This window comes from Rhynchophorus ferrugineus, unplaced genomic scaffold (assembly GCF_030347505.1).
Source record: "Rhynchophorus ferrugineus isolate W39M unplaced genomic scaffold, kcgeb_rfMv2 rfM3, whole genome shotgun sequence".
NCBI classification, from domain to species: domain Eukaryota; kingdom Metazoa; phylum Arthropoda; class Insecta; order Coleoptera; family Curculionidae; genus Rhynchophorus; species Rhynchophorus ferrugineus.
The window spans coordinates 72,665,361-72,685,453 of NW_027472582.1; the positions used below are offsets into that span (position 1 = coordinate 72,665,361).

A 20,093-nucleotide genomic window follows, 5' to 3' on the forward strand; every position below is an offset into this window, starting at 1 on the left:
AACTAGATACTTCTGTTAGTATATGTTACATGTACGTAAACTATATATATATATATATATATATATATATATATATATATATATATATATATATATAATTTTTTCCCAGCGAGCATTCTTATGAGATCTGAGAACAGGAAATAGTCGCTGGCGCCAGATCTGGAGAGTACCGTGAATGAGGAAGCAATTCGAAGCCCAATTCATGGATTTTTCCCATCATTTTCACTGATTTGTGAGTCGGTGCGTTGTCTTGGTGAAGCGTCACTTTTTTTTCTTCAAATGCGGTCGGTTTCAGGCGTTTTCCTCCCTTAAACGGTTCAATAATGCTATGTAATAATCGCTGTTAATGGTCCTTGTTTTTTCAAGGGAGTCAATGAAAGTTATTCTATGCGCATCCCAAAATACAGACGCCATAACCTTGCCAGCCGACTGTTGCGTTTTCCCACGCTTTGGGGCGGGTTTATAGTGTGCAGTCTACTCGGATAATTGTCGATTGGACTTCGGAGTCAAATGATGGAGCTATATTTCACACATTGTCATATATCGACGCAAAAACTCGGTCTTACTACGATTGATCATCTTCAAACACGGCTCCGAATCATCAACTCGTCGTTGTTTTTGGTCAAAAGTGAGCTGGCACAGCACCCACTTTGCACAGAAGTTTCTCATACCCAAATATTCATGAATGACATGATGTACACGTTCAGTTGATATCTTTAGAGTGTCTGCTATATCATTCAATTACAATTTACGGTCATTCAAAATCATTTTTTGGATTTTTTAAATGTTTTCGTCGTTAACAACCTCTTTTCACCACGCATAAACTTAGTAACTGAAGTTTAAAAAGTAGCAATATATAAATTAGTAAATAAATAAATGCATGTAACGTAAAGTTCGTTAAATAATATTCTTATTTGCGTTTAGGGTCATCGATTTATATATTATATATTATGTTATTGAAGGAGTAAACAACAGTTAGTTAAACATCCGCAATTGTTATAGGTTAGAGTTATTTTACTCCCACTCTAAAGAGATTTTATGCATTAACTGTTTTATTGGAAAGATCATAATTAAAATATATACTGCCTATTTATGATAAAACATCCTTTATTGTAATGTATTGCACATTTTTTATTATTTATTTTCAAATAGAGTACGTTTTTTAGTAAATTATTTTCCAATTCTTTCAAGATATATTCGCACTTTTAATAACTTCAAAGTATTCGAACAGCATCCATTAATAGCTAATGTTTCTGTCTTAAATTGAAGATCAGGATTAACCGCAAAATAATCCCTTGAATATATCCGACAATAAATTGTTCGAAGAGACTAGGGTATACGAGATTACTTGGTGAATTTATATAACCTACAAACAAACAACAGCGTTTAGATACATCATTATGATAAGAAAATAATTTCAAAAGTTTTCTGCAGCATTTTACATGGAAACAAAGTTACGGTACTATATAAAGTTACATTTAGAAAAATACTATTGAATTACAAAAGAAATATATAAGAAGAATCTTAATTTAGATGCCTAAATACAAAAAAAATTAGGACAGCATTTGTAACGAAAAACAACCAAAAAACAATAATGGATAATATATATTTTTGTTTAAAAATATAATTTTCGGATACAAACTTGATTTAATATTATGAAAAAATAGCGAAAAGTATTGAAAAGGTATGAGCTCCCCAATTAACTTCTGTCATTTCCATAAATACCTGAACTAAATTTATATTACTAGCTAGTTTCTTTTTGGTACTACATTTACTCACAACAGTTTAACGAAAGAGCAGTATTTATAATGTTTATAGTAATTAAATTGAGTTCTATATTAGTTCTATATTATCCTTACTAATGCAAAATATTTTGTGGCCACATATAATGAATAACTTAGTATAACAAAAGTTTTCAATAGTAAATATAAAAATATTATATATATATATATATATATATATATATATATATATATATATATATTATATATATTTCTATATTTATATTTATATATTTATATTTATATATATTTATATATATATATATATATATATATATATATATATATATATATATATATATATATATATATAGCTTAAAGTATAAAACAACAGTAACGATATTTAGAAATTATCAATTGTTTTTTTGACTTATTTAAGAAAATGAAAAATTTCTTCAAGCCGACTCTTATTCAATATTTTAGTTACCACAGAAAAGAATTTTTTTGTCTAATATCTTATAGGTAATTAAGAAAAAATACTCTTCAGTTTTACCTCTTAATTCCTATGACTTAATCGATAAAAAAATTGTACAAAAGAGACATATTTAGACTACATGAAATATATTGCAACGACTCTATACAAAAAAAATATTTTTTACAGCAAAAACCAATAAGGCATATTTAGATTATTGATATACCTACATCAGTAATGTTCACTTCGAAATTTTTTTTGGAAGTTCTATAAATTGCGACAAAATTCCATACTATTTCGATTCAATAATCTCGCTATAGTATCCACTTGTCTATCAAAATATCAAAAAATCTAAAATTTATCAATTTTTTGGCATTGTCTAGATCATCTAGGTTATTCAACATCAATCCATTATTAGTGACAAATAATAATTGGATTAGCATTTGTAGCCAAGCCTTATATTTTTTTCTGTATATTTTCTTCCTCTTATATACTTATTTTCTATTGTAATATCTACCAGTTGACAATTCTAGTTTAAATTATTAAAAATATTTTTATGACAATTATTCAAATTAGATAAGAGATTTGTTTCTTATTTAGAGTAGTTTTAGAAGCTGAATGTGTCCGACCAAAAAGTATTAAACTTCTTCAGGCCTCTTCAGTCGATGTTTTCATTAATCTGTGCGAGAGGTCAAAGGATTTGTTGAGCTCATTGGAAATTTGAGTTGATGTTGGCCAAGAAGATGATGTTTCTCCACTGCTTTTCAAGTAGTGGATGGAATATGGAATGATGCTGTAAATTGCTTGACTGATCTTATGTTCACTGATGACGGATATTTAGGCTTTTGGAATTCTTCATGACATTCGTCTTCCATACAACCCAATTAGAACAGGCAATGGCAACTGCGGCCGAAGTAATAAGCCGAATGGGTTGTGCTACATAAGTTTTCGTTCTCTAAGATGGCGTGTGTGGATAAGAGGCAATAATTGCAAGGCTGGTTTATCAATACAACTTACGCTTATTTTGTAGAGCTAACGAGATTACTAACGAGACTATTCAATTAAAATGCGACAAGCATAGCATAGTTGGAGGTCAGATCCTGAAACTAAAATTGCTATGGCTTAGACATATTTGGTATTGATAACACGTGATAATATATTAATAAAAACAAATGTGCCCGAAAGGCTAAAACAATTACGTAATAACTGAATTATGTTTTCACTCAAAATTTTTAAATTAAAATCCAGAATTAATTGCATAAACTTTTTAATAGTATAAAGCGGAAATTTCCACGTACAATTTTCACAAACCCAATCGCCCTACTAACGAGAAAAAAAACACGACATTTTTAGTTCATTCGTTTGTTCCCAACTACAAATTCGAAAAAATTATTTAGAGCAGAATTGCTTTTAAACGAAACGCGCAACAAAAAGTCCGGTTTAGTTTTGCATTCTAACGTGGAACCAGTATTTATCAGATAAATAGAGACTGTGGAGAATAAAAAGGATTTCCATCCTTTTTAAATGGACCGGCACCAGATAGACATTTGCGTAGTGGTTTAATTTAATTTGCACTTTTTTATTTGTATTGTCTGGAATAATTAAACTGGAAGGGTTTCGCTTGTTAAGGCATTATCCGACGGGGTCGCCATGACATGACCGCAAGGGAAAAAAGGGGTTCCGTCCAGTTATTGGGGAGTCGAAATTGCTCGATAATCTGAAATTCCGTGTGTATGGTAATCCGGTGTCTTAACTTGATTTGATATCGACGCATTGATTAAAATTTAAGTCCCGTTTAAATGTTATTTATTTTTACGTTTAAAATTGTTTTTGTTACAAACTGAAATGGATTATGTATGCGTAGGTACGGTGAGCCTTTTGTTTACGCAACTCGGTTATTATTAAATAATGTTTCAATAATATTACTTAAATAATATAATTAGGACAATACTTGTTTAACAATCAATATTATACAATCCTAAATTGCTTACAAAAAATAAACCTTTACGTAACAGATCAATTGAAAAGTCCCCTGTCTGACACATAGATGGGGCTACTAGAACTATATCCATATATTTTTAGTTAGCCCTAACCCTTAAAGACGCCGGTATAAATTTGACAGCTGTCGAATCATTAGTTTGTGAATTATGATATTTTGAGTGAAGGAACATTTGTTATTGTGAAAAAATGGATAAAAAGGAATTTCGCATGTTGAGCCCAAAACAGGTTATTATCGACGAAAACATTTAAAAAATCCACAAAATGATATTGAAAGGCCGTAAATTGAAATTTAATGAAATAGCGGACACTCTAAAGATATCAAGTAAATGTCTATATCATATCATTCACGAATATTTGGGTATGAGAAAGCTCTGTATAAAGTCGGTGCCGCGCGAGATCACTTTTAACCAAAAATTACGACGGGTTGATTATTCGGATTAATAGAATAATTTTCATTGACTACCTTGTAAAAGGAACGACCATCAACAGCCACTATTAATTAGCGTTTTTGAACCGTTTGAAGGACGAAATCACGGAAAAATGGTCGCATTTATAGAAAAGGAAAGTACTGCTTCACCAAGACAACGCACCGAGTCACAAATCAGTGAAAACGATGGCAAAAATCCATGAATTGGGCTTCGAATTTCTTCCTCATCCACCGTATTCTCTAGATCTGGCCCCCAGCGACTATTTTCTGTTCTCGGATCTCAAAAGAATGCTCGCTGGGAAGAAATTTTCCTCGAATGAAAAATTGATCGCCGAATCTGAGGCCTATTTTGAAGCAAAGGACCAATCGTACTACAAAAATGGTATCAAAAAGTTGGAGGGTCGCTATAATCAGTGTATCACACTCGAAGGGACTTATGTTGAATAAAAAAAAACTAATTTTGCCAAAAACATATGTTTTAATATGGTAGGGCGGAGACTGTTCAATTGACATGTTATTAATTTGTCTTAAGGTCCATAAACCTATTTTGCTCTAATATTAACGTGTACTCGACTATAACTATAACTTGAACAGATAAAAGAAATCCATATATCCCTATTGAAAAAATAATAACCAAATGCCAGCAAAATACTTGGAAATGATACATCAGAATGCTTAGGTAAATAAAAACGAATAACCTCGAATTTGTTGCCAATTACAATTTATAAATTCGTTTTAAGATCAGACCGTACATTTTCCTTCTAATATGTAGATAATAAGGGATAAAGTACTGACTCATGCATTCGACTATGTAACTGAATAACCCCTTATCAAATTGCTACTTGATATTTGAGATTACTCTGATTGAAAATGCCAATAAGGAACAAACATACATTTTAATGCCGTGAATTTACTGTAATTTTTGACTGACTATAGATACGAAACTTTGAAAACCCTGTCACACAAACAAAAGTACTCCTATACAAACAAATCCTTAAGCCCATAACAAAAGACTTCTTTGTTATATCACTGTCGAGATAACTCAATCTGTTTACAATGCAGATCTAGGACAAGAACTCAAGATGATCAACGTTTTGAGCTCAGGTAGTGAGAAAATCTGCTTTTTTTTTAAATTTGCAGTAATTTAGGACGGAAGAATGTTGAATACTTATTGAAGAACGTCCTGTCTAGATTTTAATTTTAGTAACATTAAAAATATATATAATAAAAAATAAAAGTAAAATTTACAAATTAGTTTTGAAGTTTTTTTTATAAATTTTTCAAAACAATTTAGGAGTTTAGAAAATAACGATTTCAATAACTATATATATATATATATATATATATATATATATATATATATATATATATATATATATATATATATATATATATATATAATATATATAAATCAATTAAATGAAACAAATAGGTCCGACAGGGAAATAATCTATAGTAGGAATTAGTCACATCAGTCGGACTAAAAATAGCGACTCAAACAGGTTGTAATAACTAGTAATTTACCAAACATCCACTGGGTAGTAGCCTGGAACCTCTCCTGTATCTGCGCTATACTGCTGATATCCCTACAGCGAAAGAAATAGTACCTTTAATAATTTCCGACGACACCGCTACGGCAAAAGATGTATTTCTCTCTAAGACTATAGAAAAAGGAGAGGTAGCGGTCGACAAAATCTACAAATGTACTAGAGACTGAAAAATACTGCTTAATAGGTAATATCTAATTTTATCTCTTGACAGATGTCCAAATTCTCAAGCAGAATGAGCCAAATACATTGATGGTAGGTTAAACTGGAAATATCATGACAAAAACCAGAGCAGATTACACGCAAAGCCAAACAATTGTACCCGTTATTAGAAAAGGATAAATAGGAATAATTCACACGAAAGATATTTACACCTTGACCTATACTCAAAGAGATTCATTCATCAGTCAATTATACAGCAAATTTGGACCTGGAGAGGTGCAAATATGGAGTCGCACTAGAACATCAAACCAACTAGTAATCTAACGCATGTAAAACAAAGTTCTACGATTGATTACCAATACTTATATCCACACGATGAGTTCGAAATCAAATGTATGTGCGAGCTGATCCAAAATTTCGGCCTAAGACATGAAATAATGTTGCTAAATCACAACAATGTTGAAGAGAATACAGCTACGGGACAACACGCAAGAAATCAGAAGATTGAAGCGAACTATACCACACTAACTTAGTGTATTTGTATTTAATATTTTTTGAAATACATACTGAAATACATAATGTATTAAACCCTTACTCGCCTTGCCTGTATGTTAATGCAAGTACATCAGAACTATTATAATAAATTAATTTGTAAATTAAGATTGACCAAGCATATCTAATATAAGATGTAATTAATTTAAAATATACTAAACAGTCGACAGTCGTTTTCAGTCGATAGTTCCCAATGCTAATATATACCTAATAGTTTTTATCTTGAATCGTGTATCTATGTTCCAGGCCGTTGCAAGCACTACTGGATGTCAACCTGGAAAGCGTCCGATTCATGCCTCGGATCGCGCCATCACTGCCAATCGACGGAGAATCCACGGACCCGACCTACGCCATGGAGCACGCCAGCGAGAACTTCATCACCTGCGAGGTGATGCTGGGAATAACCACCACGGAGAGCTACGGGGACTTCAACGCCAACGATATCCAGTACGGATTCGAGGAGGACCAACGCAACCGCATATTAAGGACTTACATTAGGAACACTTACGTGTATCACTTGAACGAGATATTCAGTGCCGTCAGGAACGAGTACACGGACTGGGACAAACCCATCCCGCACCCGATTAATATCCGGGACTCGACGATGGAGGCGTTAAGTGACGGGCATACGGTGGCGCCGCTGGTTCGGGTCGCGTATTTGCACGCGAGGCGCGGCGCGAAGACTTACTTTTTTCATTTCGGCTACCAGACAAAAGAAAGCGATTATCCACAGGTAACGTGTTCCAAATTAAAATCAACATTTTCGGTTTTATCACGAAAGGTTCAGTTTCTTATAATATTCTTTAAATGCTTAGTTAAGTTATATCATTTACTCTTTCCATAATAGATATAATACCTCTCCAATCTAACATATACAGGGCATGACCAAAATAATATGAACACCTGACACACCAGATGAAATGATGATACACCAGATGACCGAAATGTTATTATCGGTTTTTCTAACAGATGTCGCTATGCTTAAATATGCAACTAACATCAAGCTCCAAAGCCAAATATGTTATATGTCACGAATGTAGACATAGATGTAGAAGACGGTGGTCTTAAATATATACCTATTTGAAAATATCAAGTTTCGTGCTTGGAAACGTGCATTTGCGCAACACATTACTTTTCTTATTTCATCAATAAAAAATCCACAGGAAGTCTTCGTTTAAAAACATGCGAGGAGTGTTTTCGAAAATTCAAAACTAGTGATGTCGATGTGCAAGACAAATAACGTTGTGGTAGACCGAAAAACTATAAGAGTTATTGGATGAAGATCCACCCTAAACTCAAAACAATTGGAAGAAACCTTACATGTGGCCTAAGAATCCACTAGCGATTAATTACGTTCAATGGTGAACATGTCACTTGAAGATAAGCAAATGAAAAATCGTCTATGAAATGCGGCTTCAAAATTATGACGGAAGACATTTCTGTATCGAATACTAACGGGTGATAATCGGATTTATTTTAAAAAACACAGAGTGCAAAAAAACAAGATTATCACCTCACGAAGTCGGCCGATCGACTCATCAAAAGTGATATCAAAGTGACGCGATGTATTACGTACTCTTAAAATCCGGTGTGAAACAGGTAATAGTAATCGCTACCGACAACAAATGATGAATTTGAACCATACATTAAACGAGAAACATATAAAGTAAGCCCGAAGACACGGAAACAAAATTTTACATAAACCAAACAGGTTCACAAAAAAGTGTTGAAAGCAATTGGATGGGACGTGTTACCGCGTTTACGCGTCGTTCTCTAGACCTTGCCCCATTTGATTATAAACCTTTTTCATCAATGATACACGCGCTTGTATGACTTCGTCAAGTTCAAGTTAGAAACTTGAATTAGTTTGAATTGATTAGTTTTCAACAAAAGGTTTTATTAACCACTCCTGTTTCCATCATAAACAATACGAGGGTCACTATATATCTGGAATGAGCAACACTGTTGTCATGTGAGTCCATCTGATGGTTTCGTCCTAAAGTTTGACATTTTTAACGATATACATACTCGGAACATTTTGTCGCACGGACGCTATTTGTTTATTTTATATTTAGTTGAAAGTTTCGTCTCGGCAAAAAATAGAACTGAATCGCGAACATTTTCGTGCGATGATTTTTTACGATGTTCGACGTGGATTATCACAAGAGTGCATCAATCAACGTAATTTGACTTTTGGTGATGAAGCTCCATCAAAAACCACTTTGTATCGCTGGTTTAGTAAAATTTAATCGGGGTCCTAGTTCGCTGCCCGACGAGTTTCTTGAAGGTCGTCCAAAATCGCCTGTTGTACCAGAAAACATCGAAGCAGTGTGCGAAATGATTAAGAAAGATCATCATGTCACTTAGTGTAAGATTGGGGCATCCCTAAGCATTAGTTCCACCAGCATATATACGATTTTACATGAACACTTAGCTGTGCGAAAGTTATGTTCGCGTTAGATCCCACACAATTTGACAATCGCTCAAAAAAAGATTCGTGTCGATTGGTGCAAAGAAATGCACAAAAAATTCAGTCGCGGTACTTCGAAAGACGTTTATAAAATCGTGACAGATGACTAATCATGGATACATTCGTATGAGCCCGAAAGTAAGCAGCAGTCGACAGTATGGGTGTTCTAAGATGAACCAAATCCAACAAAAGTTGTTAACAAACGAACCGCTTCAACGAAAATAGTGGCCTGTTTCTTCGGAAAAACTGGTCACATTGCAGCAGTGCCGCTAGAGGATTGTAGAACAGTAAAGTCTGATTGGTACACAACCATTTGTTTGCCAGAAGTCTTCAGTGAAATAAGGAAAATAAACAAGAGACACCGGATTGTTCTTCATCATGAGAATGCGAGCTGTCAAACAAGGGATTATTTGAGCACTCAAAACATCGAATTGATGGGTCATCCGCCGTACAGCCCTGATTTGGCACCCAATGACTTATTTTTGTTCCTATCTCTCAAGAATAAACTTCGTGGTCAACGATTTTGATCTCCCGCAAAAGCTATTGAAGCGTTCAAAAATCGCGTTTTGAAGATATCTCATTCAGAATGGAATAAATGCTTTGGAAATTGATTTAAACATATGCAAAAGTATATCGATCATCGTGGAGAGTACTTTAAAAAACAATAAAAATATATTCGCAGCTTAACTATTTGTTTTTCTTCTTATTCCCGAAACATAAATAGTGACTCTCGTATATCTGCAATGAATTATTAATAATTGTTATGACTAGTAAAACTTAACCAATTCTTATTACAACATTCATTCTTTTCCATCACCTTTTGTTCTAAACCGATTTTGCAAATTGTGGCAGGCAATACATTAAAGATCTTGATGACATGAGTTCACTATTATTTTTAATAGACTATATGTCAAGCTGGCTTGGTTGGCGTAGTGGTAAGGACGCCAAAACGGTCCTGCTGTTAACATAATCGCGGGTTCCAATCTTACCGGGGCAATATCATATAAATGTAGGTCTGTAATTGTTCAACATTTGTGATTGTCCATGGATAATAATGTAAAATCCGAAAAGGGAAATGATATAATGGGTGGGTGAGATCGGATGCCTTCTGGGATGCGACCGTGGTTCGGAGCCCACGTTAAACAGTAGGTCCAGTTCAGGTAAACTTTAGTTAACCAAAAGGAGATTAAAAAATATATAAAAAGGTATATAGTATATTCAAAGTTTATTTGTATATGTCATCGAAATGTGTGACGTTGCCGCATCAACTCTGAGTTTTAGTTCAGTTTGGCTATGACATACAACAAAATGCTAATCTAAATAAAATAATTGAACAAAAATGGTATCAAATATAATTTATTTTAACATCATAGTATATCTAAGAACTACAGTTCCAGTATATATCCACAATAATTTATAGGTTAGTGTTACAACCTCTTACTACTATTGCTTTCAAGAATTTTGCATACGTCTGACAAATGGACGACTTTGACAGGTTCATTCGTTTACATGTTCGAACTAATCAAACAGCATTGTGTCTCTTTTTAACAAGAATAAAATGAGAAGTAAAATATCCTATTCTAAAACGAATTTATAAACTGCGACAGGCAATAGATTAAACATCTTGATGCCACGTATACAAATAAACTTTGAATTGACTATATATGTTGAAGCAACTTTAAATAGATGAATAAATAATAAAAACACTTTCCATAAAAATATATATCCAAGCACAATATGATAATAGTTAATAAAAAACTCAAACAGTCGATTAATATTAATTGGTTAAATTAATTGCTGTTTCTTTTTTCTTTTATAGAGACTGGGTAGCGTGAGAGGCGAAGACTTGACGTACATCCTCGGCCAGCCCCTGGTCGGCGGCCTGCCGTTTTTTCCCCAAAACTATTCGAGGCAAGATATGGGTGTGTCGGAGGCGCTGCTGAATTTCGTGAGTAACTTTGCGAAGACGGGCGATCCGAATGTGCCGGGCATCCACAAGGAGGTTCCCGACTACGGCACGCCGAGAGAGAAAACCAGGTACCGCGGATTGACGTGGGATCCATACGAAATAGGGACGCAATATTACTTGAGCATCAGTAAGTATACATCGGGTTTCGCTTTATTTATCGACCTTCAATCAAATTTTATCGGCCCCGATATTACGTGATAAATTTAATAGGCTATCAATATTTTTTTACATAATTTATCATCGATATACACTTTGTTTCTAAATTTATTAATATATTACTATTAGCCGTTGCTGACTAACTCAACATTTTTCTCTACAGTATTCTAAAACTATTATAGTAACAGGTCAATTGAAAATTCCCCGGTCTCCCAGAATAAAACATATTTTTTTGGCAAAATTGGTTTTTTCTTTCAACATAATTCCCTTCAAGGGTGTTACACTGATTATAGCGACCTTCCAACTATTCGATACCATTTTTGTAGTGCGATTTGTCCTTTGCTTCAAAATAATCTCCTCATTCGACGAAAATGTCTTCCCAGTGAGCATTCTTTTGAGATCTGAGAACAGGAAATAGCCACTGGAGGCCAGATCTAGAGAATACGATGGATGAGGAAGCAATTTGAAGCTAAATTCATGGATTCATGACACGGTGCATTGTCTTGGTCAAGCAGCACTTTCTTTTTCTTCAAATGCGGCCGTTTTTCGGTGATTGACGCAAAAAGTCGGATTTATTATGCCTGATCATCTTCAAACACTGCTCCACATCATCAACTCGTCGTTGTTTTTGGTCAAAAGTGAGCTCGCGCGGCATAGAGCTCTCTCATAATAAATATATAAATATATTAGAGAAGGTCTTCAAGTATTCCTTGTTCTAAAAAAACCTACACCAGAATTTTATACTGATAGAATAATACGTCAATCCGCAAAATAACAAAAGCTAATCTATCAAAACACTTCATGGCGAACTCTATATTGAGCTTCAGAAAAATCCGTGTTGGTCATTGTTCACTATACCTTTAAATATTTATTGACTAATTGTAAAATGGAAATAAAATATTTATATTTCCAAATATTCGACCTATTCAGTTTGGTTTTATTTTAGTGAAATATTATTGTAGTATTTCGTTTTATATATTTTAGCATATTTTTAATGGAACACGTAAAAAGGAGCAATATATTTTTATTACCTCCGAATACTTTAATATTGACTTTTAATAATTTAGCGAATGTGAACATGTGGGAATTATAAAAAACGATGATCTATATTATTATTTAATACAGATGTATAGCAACTATTGAAAGAAGAATTCAAATACTGAAATAGTTGTTTATATAATGAGGTTGTTCATGTATTGGCTGAAAAGTTCCCAGTTTAACTAATAAGAAGGATTGTTTGAGAATTTCTTTGCGCTTTTGGATGGGTAATATTTTTTTAACCTCAGAATAGTTTAATATTGACTTTTAATTATTTAGGGCTAGTTATGATACAGCGTATGTGTAGAAAATATAAAGAACGATGATATACATTGTTCATTAAATATAAAAATATAGTAACAGTTCCAAGAACTTTTAATTACTTACTATTATTTGTTATTATTATTTTGTTATATCCTATTGTCTTCAATTTCATGGATGTGGAAATATTAATCTAGTTTTAGTAAATTAATAAAAATAGTAATAATTTTGAAATAGTAATTATTCAATATTCACAATCTGTTCTGAGTTAGCTGTTGTTGTCTGCAGATTAAAATGTGATGACTTTAGATCTCAATGTGTTTCATACTGCATTATCTATCAAAAATGATTTAGGGTACCTTCAACTGACGAAGGATCAAATTAGTTTTTAGTATATTTCTTAAATATTACTTGACATAACTACATTCTTCAGATTCAGAACTCAACGTAAATAAATCACTAATGATTGATTTTTATGCACTACAGTTGATGTTAATATAATTTTTGACTCAAAAACTGCTGTAACATAAAATATACTGGTTAAAAAAATTTCCACCAATCTTATACATATCGTCTACAGATAAAACACTTATTAATTAAACTTGTCCTTGGAATACTTTTTAAAATTTAGTTTTAAGACATAATTAAATACATTTTGCAAAGATTTTAAATAACACATTGTCTCGATTGAAGCCAAGCTGGACCCAACAGCGAAAAATAACGCCCTCTGTTATTTGAAAGTTGTCGGGTCGCCTACCTCGTACCAACAAATACAGAACAATTACGTATCTAGTCGACAGATTATTGGAACAGAGACAAATTACAGTTCGAGTTTTAGGCGGTCGTTTTTCACAATCGCCGCTACAAACCCAACTTTCCAACGAGAGGCAGCATAAAAGCATACAAGCATTTTAACAGCCGCTGTGGTTTTGTTTACACTATCCTGCGTATTAAGCATTCACTGTGTTTACCTTCTACCAACAGTTTAGGATTAAATCTACGATATCCACTATATATTATTACGGCACTTTATAATCCAAATACTATATAAAACATTTATAAATATTATAGGTATATTACATTAAACTTAATATATCCTCACTTTCAGTCATATATGCTTCAGACGACTTCAAACAACTTCTTAAACGCTCATTTGAATCGAAAAATTTAATCAAAATTATTTTCCTATTCATATCCAATTGTCAAGTTGGAATTCGATGTATTAATGTGCTTCCCTCTACCATATTTTCATTTAGTTGTATTGAAGTTGAATTTGTGAATATTTTGCCTAATTTTAAAGCTTAGTCGCTCTGAAGATTTTGCGTTTACCACTGATTCTATTAAATTAGCGCTCTTACTAGGTTCTGTGATTTTAATATTTTCCATAAAAAATCGAAGAAAGTGTGAGAAAATTTAACAATATTGATATAAATGTTTATATCTTCATTCACTCAATACAAGGATTATAGTATTTTGATGATATAAGATTTAAATGTATTTTTTTAATTTTGGTTAAACCAATATTACTTAACTTGATAAATCTAATTTTTTCCAAATAACTACTGTCTATATTAACTCTAACTTCATCTTCTTTTAACTGCTAATATATATGCAATCACATTTCTATCTGATAAAACCTTGTCTAACTAATTTCCCTTTATTATCTTTCCAATTATGTTAGGTTTTTAACAGCAAGTTGTAATTTTGAATGGTTTTCACCATTTATATAATAATTAACTAATCGATGACATCCAAATCTAGACATACAGTTTTTTAATAAACATAACTATCGCTATCTTAGATAGACGGGGCATTTCCTAGTTTTTCATTATTAATTTTCCAAATCTCGAAATATTCAATACAATCAAATTTCAACATTTCTCTTTCAATTTCAAGATTATGGAATAACTGCGTATCAGCAACAAGCTGTAATTTTGATTCTGAGTATCTAAATAAATGATATAATAGAAAAACCGCGATATTCAAGCGAAAATTGAATGATAAAGGTAAAAAGAAAATGTAGAGGAGTTTATAAAGGCTGCTAAACGAAAACGAAAAAATATCGATTGCTTGATGCTATGTGCTCTTTGCCATTATTGAATAGAAAGAAAATAAAGGAGGAATATAAATAATATGGAGAAAAATTGAACAAGGTAGAGGATGAAAATAAACATTGAATATTAAAATCAATATAATCCAGATGGAAATGTACGGTAAGTAATTTCTAATGGTAACTTATTGACAATTTAAGTGTTCCCTGTTCCAATATTCTGTCGATTAGATACGTAATTATTTTATTTTAGTATTAGTTATTATTTAAAATCTCTGCAAAATGTATTTAATTATGTCATAAAACTAACTTTTGAGAAACACTTCCAAGTACAATTTTATTTCATATGTGTTTTATCTTTAGATGATATGTATAAGATTTATGGAAATATTTTTAACAAGTATATTTTAAGTTATAGCAGTTCTGAATCTGAAGAATGTAGTTATGTCAAGTAATATTTAATTAATATACTAAAAATTAATTTGATCCTTCGTCAGTTGAACGTACCCTAAATCCATTTTGATAGATAATGCAGTATGAAACACATTGAGATCTAAAGTCATCACATTTTAATCTGCAGACAACAACAGCTAACTCAGAACAGATTGTGAATATTGAATAATTACTATTTCAAAATTATTACTATTTTTATTAATTTACTAAAACTAGATTAATATTTCCACATCCATGAAATTGAAGACAATAGGATATAACAAAATAATAATAACAAATAATAGTAAATTAAAAGTTCTTGGAATTGTTACTATATTTTTATATTTAATGAAGAATGTATATCATCGTTCTTTATACTTTCTACGCATACGCTGTATCATAACTAGCCCCAAATTATTAAAAGTCAATATTAGACTATTCTGAGTTAATAAAAAATATTACCCATCCAAAAGCGCAAACAAATTCTCAACCAATCCTTCTTATTAGTTAATCTGGGAACTTTTCAGCCAATACATGAACAACCTCATTGTATAAACAACCATTTCAGTATTTGAATTCTTCTTTCAATAGTTGCTATATATATATTAAATAATAATATAGATCATCGTTTTTTATATTTCTCACATGTTCATATTTGCTAAATTATTAAAAGTCAATATTAAAATATTCGGAGGTAATAAAAATATATTGCTCCTTTTTATGTGTTCCATTAAAAATATGCTAAAATATATAAAACGAAATGCTACAATAATATTTCACTAAAATAAAACCAAACTGAATTGGTCGAATATCTGGAAATATAAATATTTTATTTCCATTTTACAATTAGTCAATAAATATTTAAAGGTATAGTGAACAATGACCAATACGGATTTTTCTAAAGCTCAATATAGAGTTCGCCATGAAGTGTTTTGATAGATTAGCTTTTGTCATTTTGCGGATTGACGTATTATTCCATCAGCATAAAATTCTAGTGTAGGTTTTTTTAGAACAAGCCGTACTTGAAGACCTTCTCTAATATATATAATATATATATATACATATATATATATATATATATATATATATATATATATATATTTATTTATTTCCGGTTGTATTTTGGTGACTATTTAGTTACTACTTACTTGGAACAGAACAGGAACGATGTAATGGGGGCCTCCTCTGACGAGTAAAATGCTTTAGAGAGGCAAGTATGTATACTTTTAAGTAATAGTTTGACGCAGTACTATTTCAATATTATTACTATTATATATATATATATATATATATATATATATATATATATATATATATATATATTTATATTTATTTAACGACTTGACCGATTCTTAGGAAATTTTTATGCATGTTCAGTAGGTCTGAGAATCGGCTGTTCGGGTCCGTTTTATAAAAAAAATCCACAAAACCGAAAAAGGTAAGCGGCATTTTTATTAATTATATAAGGGCCGCCCCTGGCGATTAAAAAACACAAGTTTTATGGTTATTCGAGTTTCGCGAGGGTTCGTTTTAAAATGCCCCCATTTAAACGACTCGTGTTATATATTTAATTCCTTATTTAGTTCGAAACGGAGAGCTGTTGTTGAATAATGTGAATTAGACGACGTTCGCTTAATGTTGCTGCGTTGATTTAATGGGTTTATTAAATTACTACTTTAATTAATTAAATTAACAACTTAATAATGAGCGATGACTTCTCCAACAACTGGAATGTTACCCAAATGATTTCACAAATCAGATTTGAGAATATTTTTCCAATATTTTTTAGTAATTTAATGTTAAACAATCATAAAATAATTCAATCTATCACATTCTAAGGCAGCAGTATCGAAAAAATGTAGTATTAGTGTATTCTTATTATAAATTACTAACAAAGATAATTGTGTTAAGTGTTATTGTATATTAAGTCTCATAAGGTACATTTGCGACGAACCAATGTTGAAGAGGTTGATTGGGAACCAAATATAAACGATAATTCTGTAAAATAAATGTACTGATAAAAGTATACATAAACTAAACACTTTACATTTTTCAATGTAATCACCTGCGCGCTCTACACACTTTTGCCACCCATCTGGAAGCTTGAATATTCCATCTTCAGAAAAAGTTTGAGGGCAAGTTGTCAGCCAATAGCGCTCATTTTACTTCTTCATTGTTTTCAAATCTTTCACCTCCGAGTGATCCTTTCAATGACACAAACAAAAAATAATCGCCAAGTGATAAGACAGGGCTATAAGGAGGATATTCGAGGGTTTACCAGTGCATCTCTTCCAATGTATTCCTTTTCAAAACTACGTTGTGCAGCCTAGCGCTGTCAGGAAGGATGATGATGTCTCGAATGGACATACCGTCGGAATTGGAATAGACGTTTACTTTTACACGCGATTTTGTCAGAAAAAAAAACAGTTTAAAGCACTTTTTCGACTGAGGAATGGTTTTAGGTTTTGACTGGGTAGCCTACATCCTTCCTTCGCTATTCCTTACTCGCCATTTATGATTCGGGAGGGTAATGATGAACCCACGTCTTATTACAAGTGACAATACACCCCAAAAACTTCCCCTACTTGTCAAAATCGATTCATTCTTTTTGAAGAAAATCAGTTAGTAAAACCCCTTGAGTCAAAGAAAACAGTTGAAAGCACTTTTTCGACTGAGGAACAGATTTAGGTTTTGACTGGGTAGCCTATATCCTTCCTTCGCTATTCCTTACTCGCCATTTATGATTCGGAAGGGTAATGATGAACCCACGTCTTATTACAAGTGACAATACACCCCAAAAACTTCCCTTACTTGTCAAAATCGATTAATTCCTTTTGAATAAAATCAGTTAGTAAAACGCCCTTGAGTCAAAGAAAACAATTTAGTGCACTTTTTCGACTGAGGAACGGTTTTAGGTTTTCACTGGGTAGCCTACATCCTTCCTTCGCTATTCCTTACTCGCCATTTATGATTCGGGAGGGTAATGATGAACCCACGTCTTATTACAAGTGACAATACACCCCAAAAACTTCCCTTACTTGTCAAAATCGATTAATTCCTTTTGAATAAAATCAGTTAGTAAAACGCCCTTGAGTCAAAGAAAACAATTTAGTGCACTTTTTCGACTGAGGAACGGTTTTAGGTTTTCACTGGGTAGCCTACATCCTTCCTTCGCTATTCCTTACTCGCCATTTATGATTCGGAAGGGTAATGATGAACCCACGTCTTATTACAAGTGACAATACACCCCAAAAACTTCCCTTACTTGTCAAAATCGATTAATTCCTTTTGAATAAAATCAGTTAGTAAAACGCCCTTGAGTCAAAGAAAACAATTTAGTGCACTTTTTCGACTGAGGAACGGTTTTAGGTTTTCACTGGGTAGCCTACATCCTTCCTTCGCTATTCCTTACTCGCCATTTATGATTCGGGAGGGTAATGATGAACCCACGTCTTATTACGAGTGACAATACACCCCAAAAACTTGCCCTTCTTGTCAAAATCGATTCAAATATCTTTCAGTGATCTCCGACCTGACCTGTTTTTGATTTTTGGTCAACATCTTGGAACCCAAAGAACACTAATTTTTCTAAAGCCAAATTGATTAGTGATCATGAATTGAACACTTCCAAATCTGACATCCGACTCTGGTGAGATTTTTATATCCTTAACTGGCGATCACCTTCAATAACTTGTTCGACTTGTTCTCGCCCATCTCTGAATTATCTGACCCACATAAACACTGGATTTTGAAGCAGTGTAGCATCCCCAAACATTGTATTCAAACGAGTGAAAATTTCCCATGAATTAACGCCTTTATTGATTAAAAACCTTATGATGATGCGTTGTGCAATAGAAGAAGGTAACTCGCCCTCAGTTATGGCTGTGCCGCAGAAAGAACCGAGAACAGCTGCTAGCCACACTCGTTTCCACCCCTCCCCATAAACCATCGAATCCGAACACTCGAGCATCGAATCATCTATATCGGAATTACTAAAGCGTAAATTAGGTAAGCTATATAGTAGCGTTGAGAACTATCGACTGAAAACAGTCGAAACAGTCGATGGTCGCAAAACAGTGGATAGAAAACTAGCGACTGAAAATTGTAATTACTATTTTCAGTTAAATGCACGGTTCGACTGTTTTGTTCAATTCGTGATGTCAGACGAAGATGTACAAAGCCTTTCCTATATAAATTGTAAGAGAGGAAAGGACGGAGATAATTGGTTGGATCAGTTAATTTTATATGTGGTTATATTTTCCAACGGTAGTATAAGCGAGATGGAAGTGTACATATTCCTTCACGTACTAACTTTAGAAAAGAAAAGGAAAAAAAGTACTGAATACTATTAACATGCAATTAATAATTTCATTTTAAGTATTTTATATTTGATATTTGAACTTTTATATTTAAATGTTCTGTAGATCTGTAAAAACGAATATTTTTATGTAATATATTATTATAAATATAGACAATACAACAGAACTTAAATATATATCTAATCATAGAAAAAAAAAACTAACATACTTCATGACATAATTAAAAATGATCCCACAATAACTACTAGAGCTTTTTAAATAATGTAAATGCTTTATTTATTATCGAATGGAAATATTTTTTTAAAAAATCGAGAGAGTAATCGAAATATTACCTATTATTGCCACTAAAGCAGTCACAGGTATTTTACTATTTATCATTCACAATTTTAATATTTTTACCCTATTACATTAACAACTTTAAATGTCATTCCAAAATGCTGCTATATTAATATAAAATATATTGTTATTTACAAGCAAACTACCACAAAAAAATCGTAAATCTATATATATTACATG

General features: G+C 32.3%; 1 protein-coding gene across 1 annotated transcript in view; it reads left to right on the plus strand.

The window, feature by feature from the left end:
- The window catches only part of LOC143192337 (neuroligin-4, X-linked), a 202,458-nt gene that overhangs the window by 134,946 nt on the left and 47,419 nt on the right, over window positions 1-20,093 (plus strand). Inside the window, exons 7-8 of the mRNA XM_076397610.1 lie at window positions 7,129-7,615; window positions 11,172-11,448. Of these exons, the coding sequence (XP_076253725.1) occupies window positions 7,129-7,615; window positions 11,172-11,448 (764 nt within the window). The remainder of the gene's footprint in view (window positions 1-7,128; window positions 7,616-11,171; window positions 11,449-20,093) is intronic.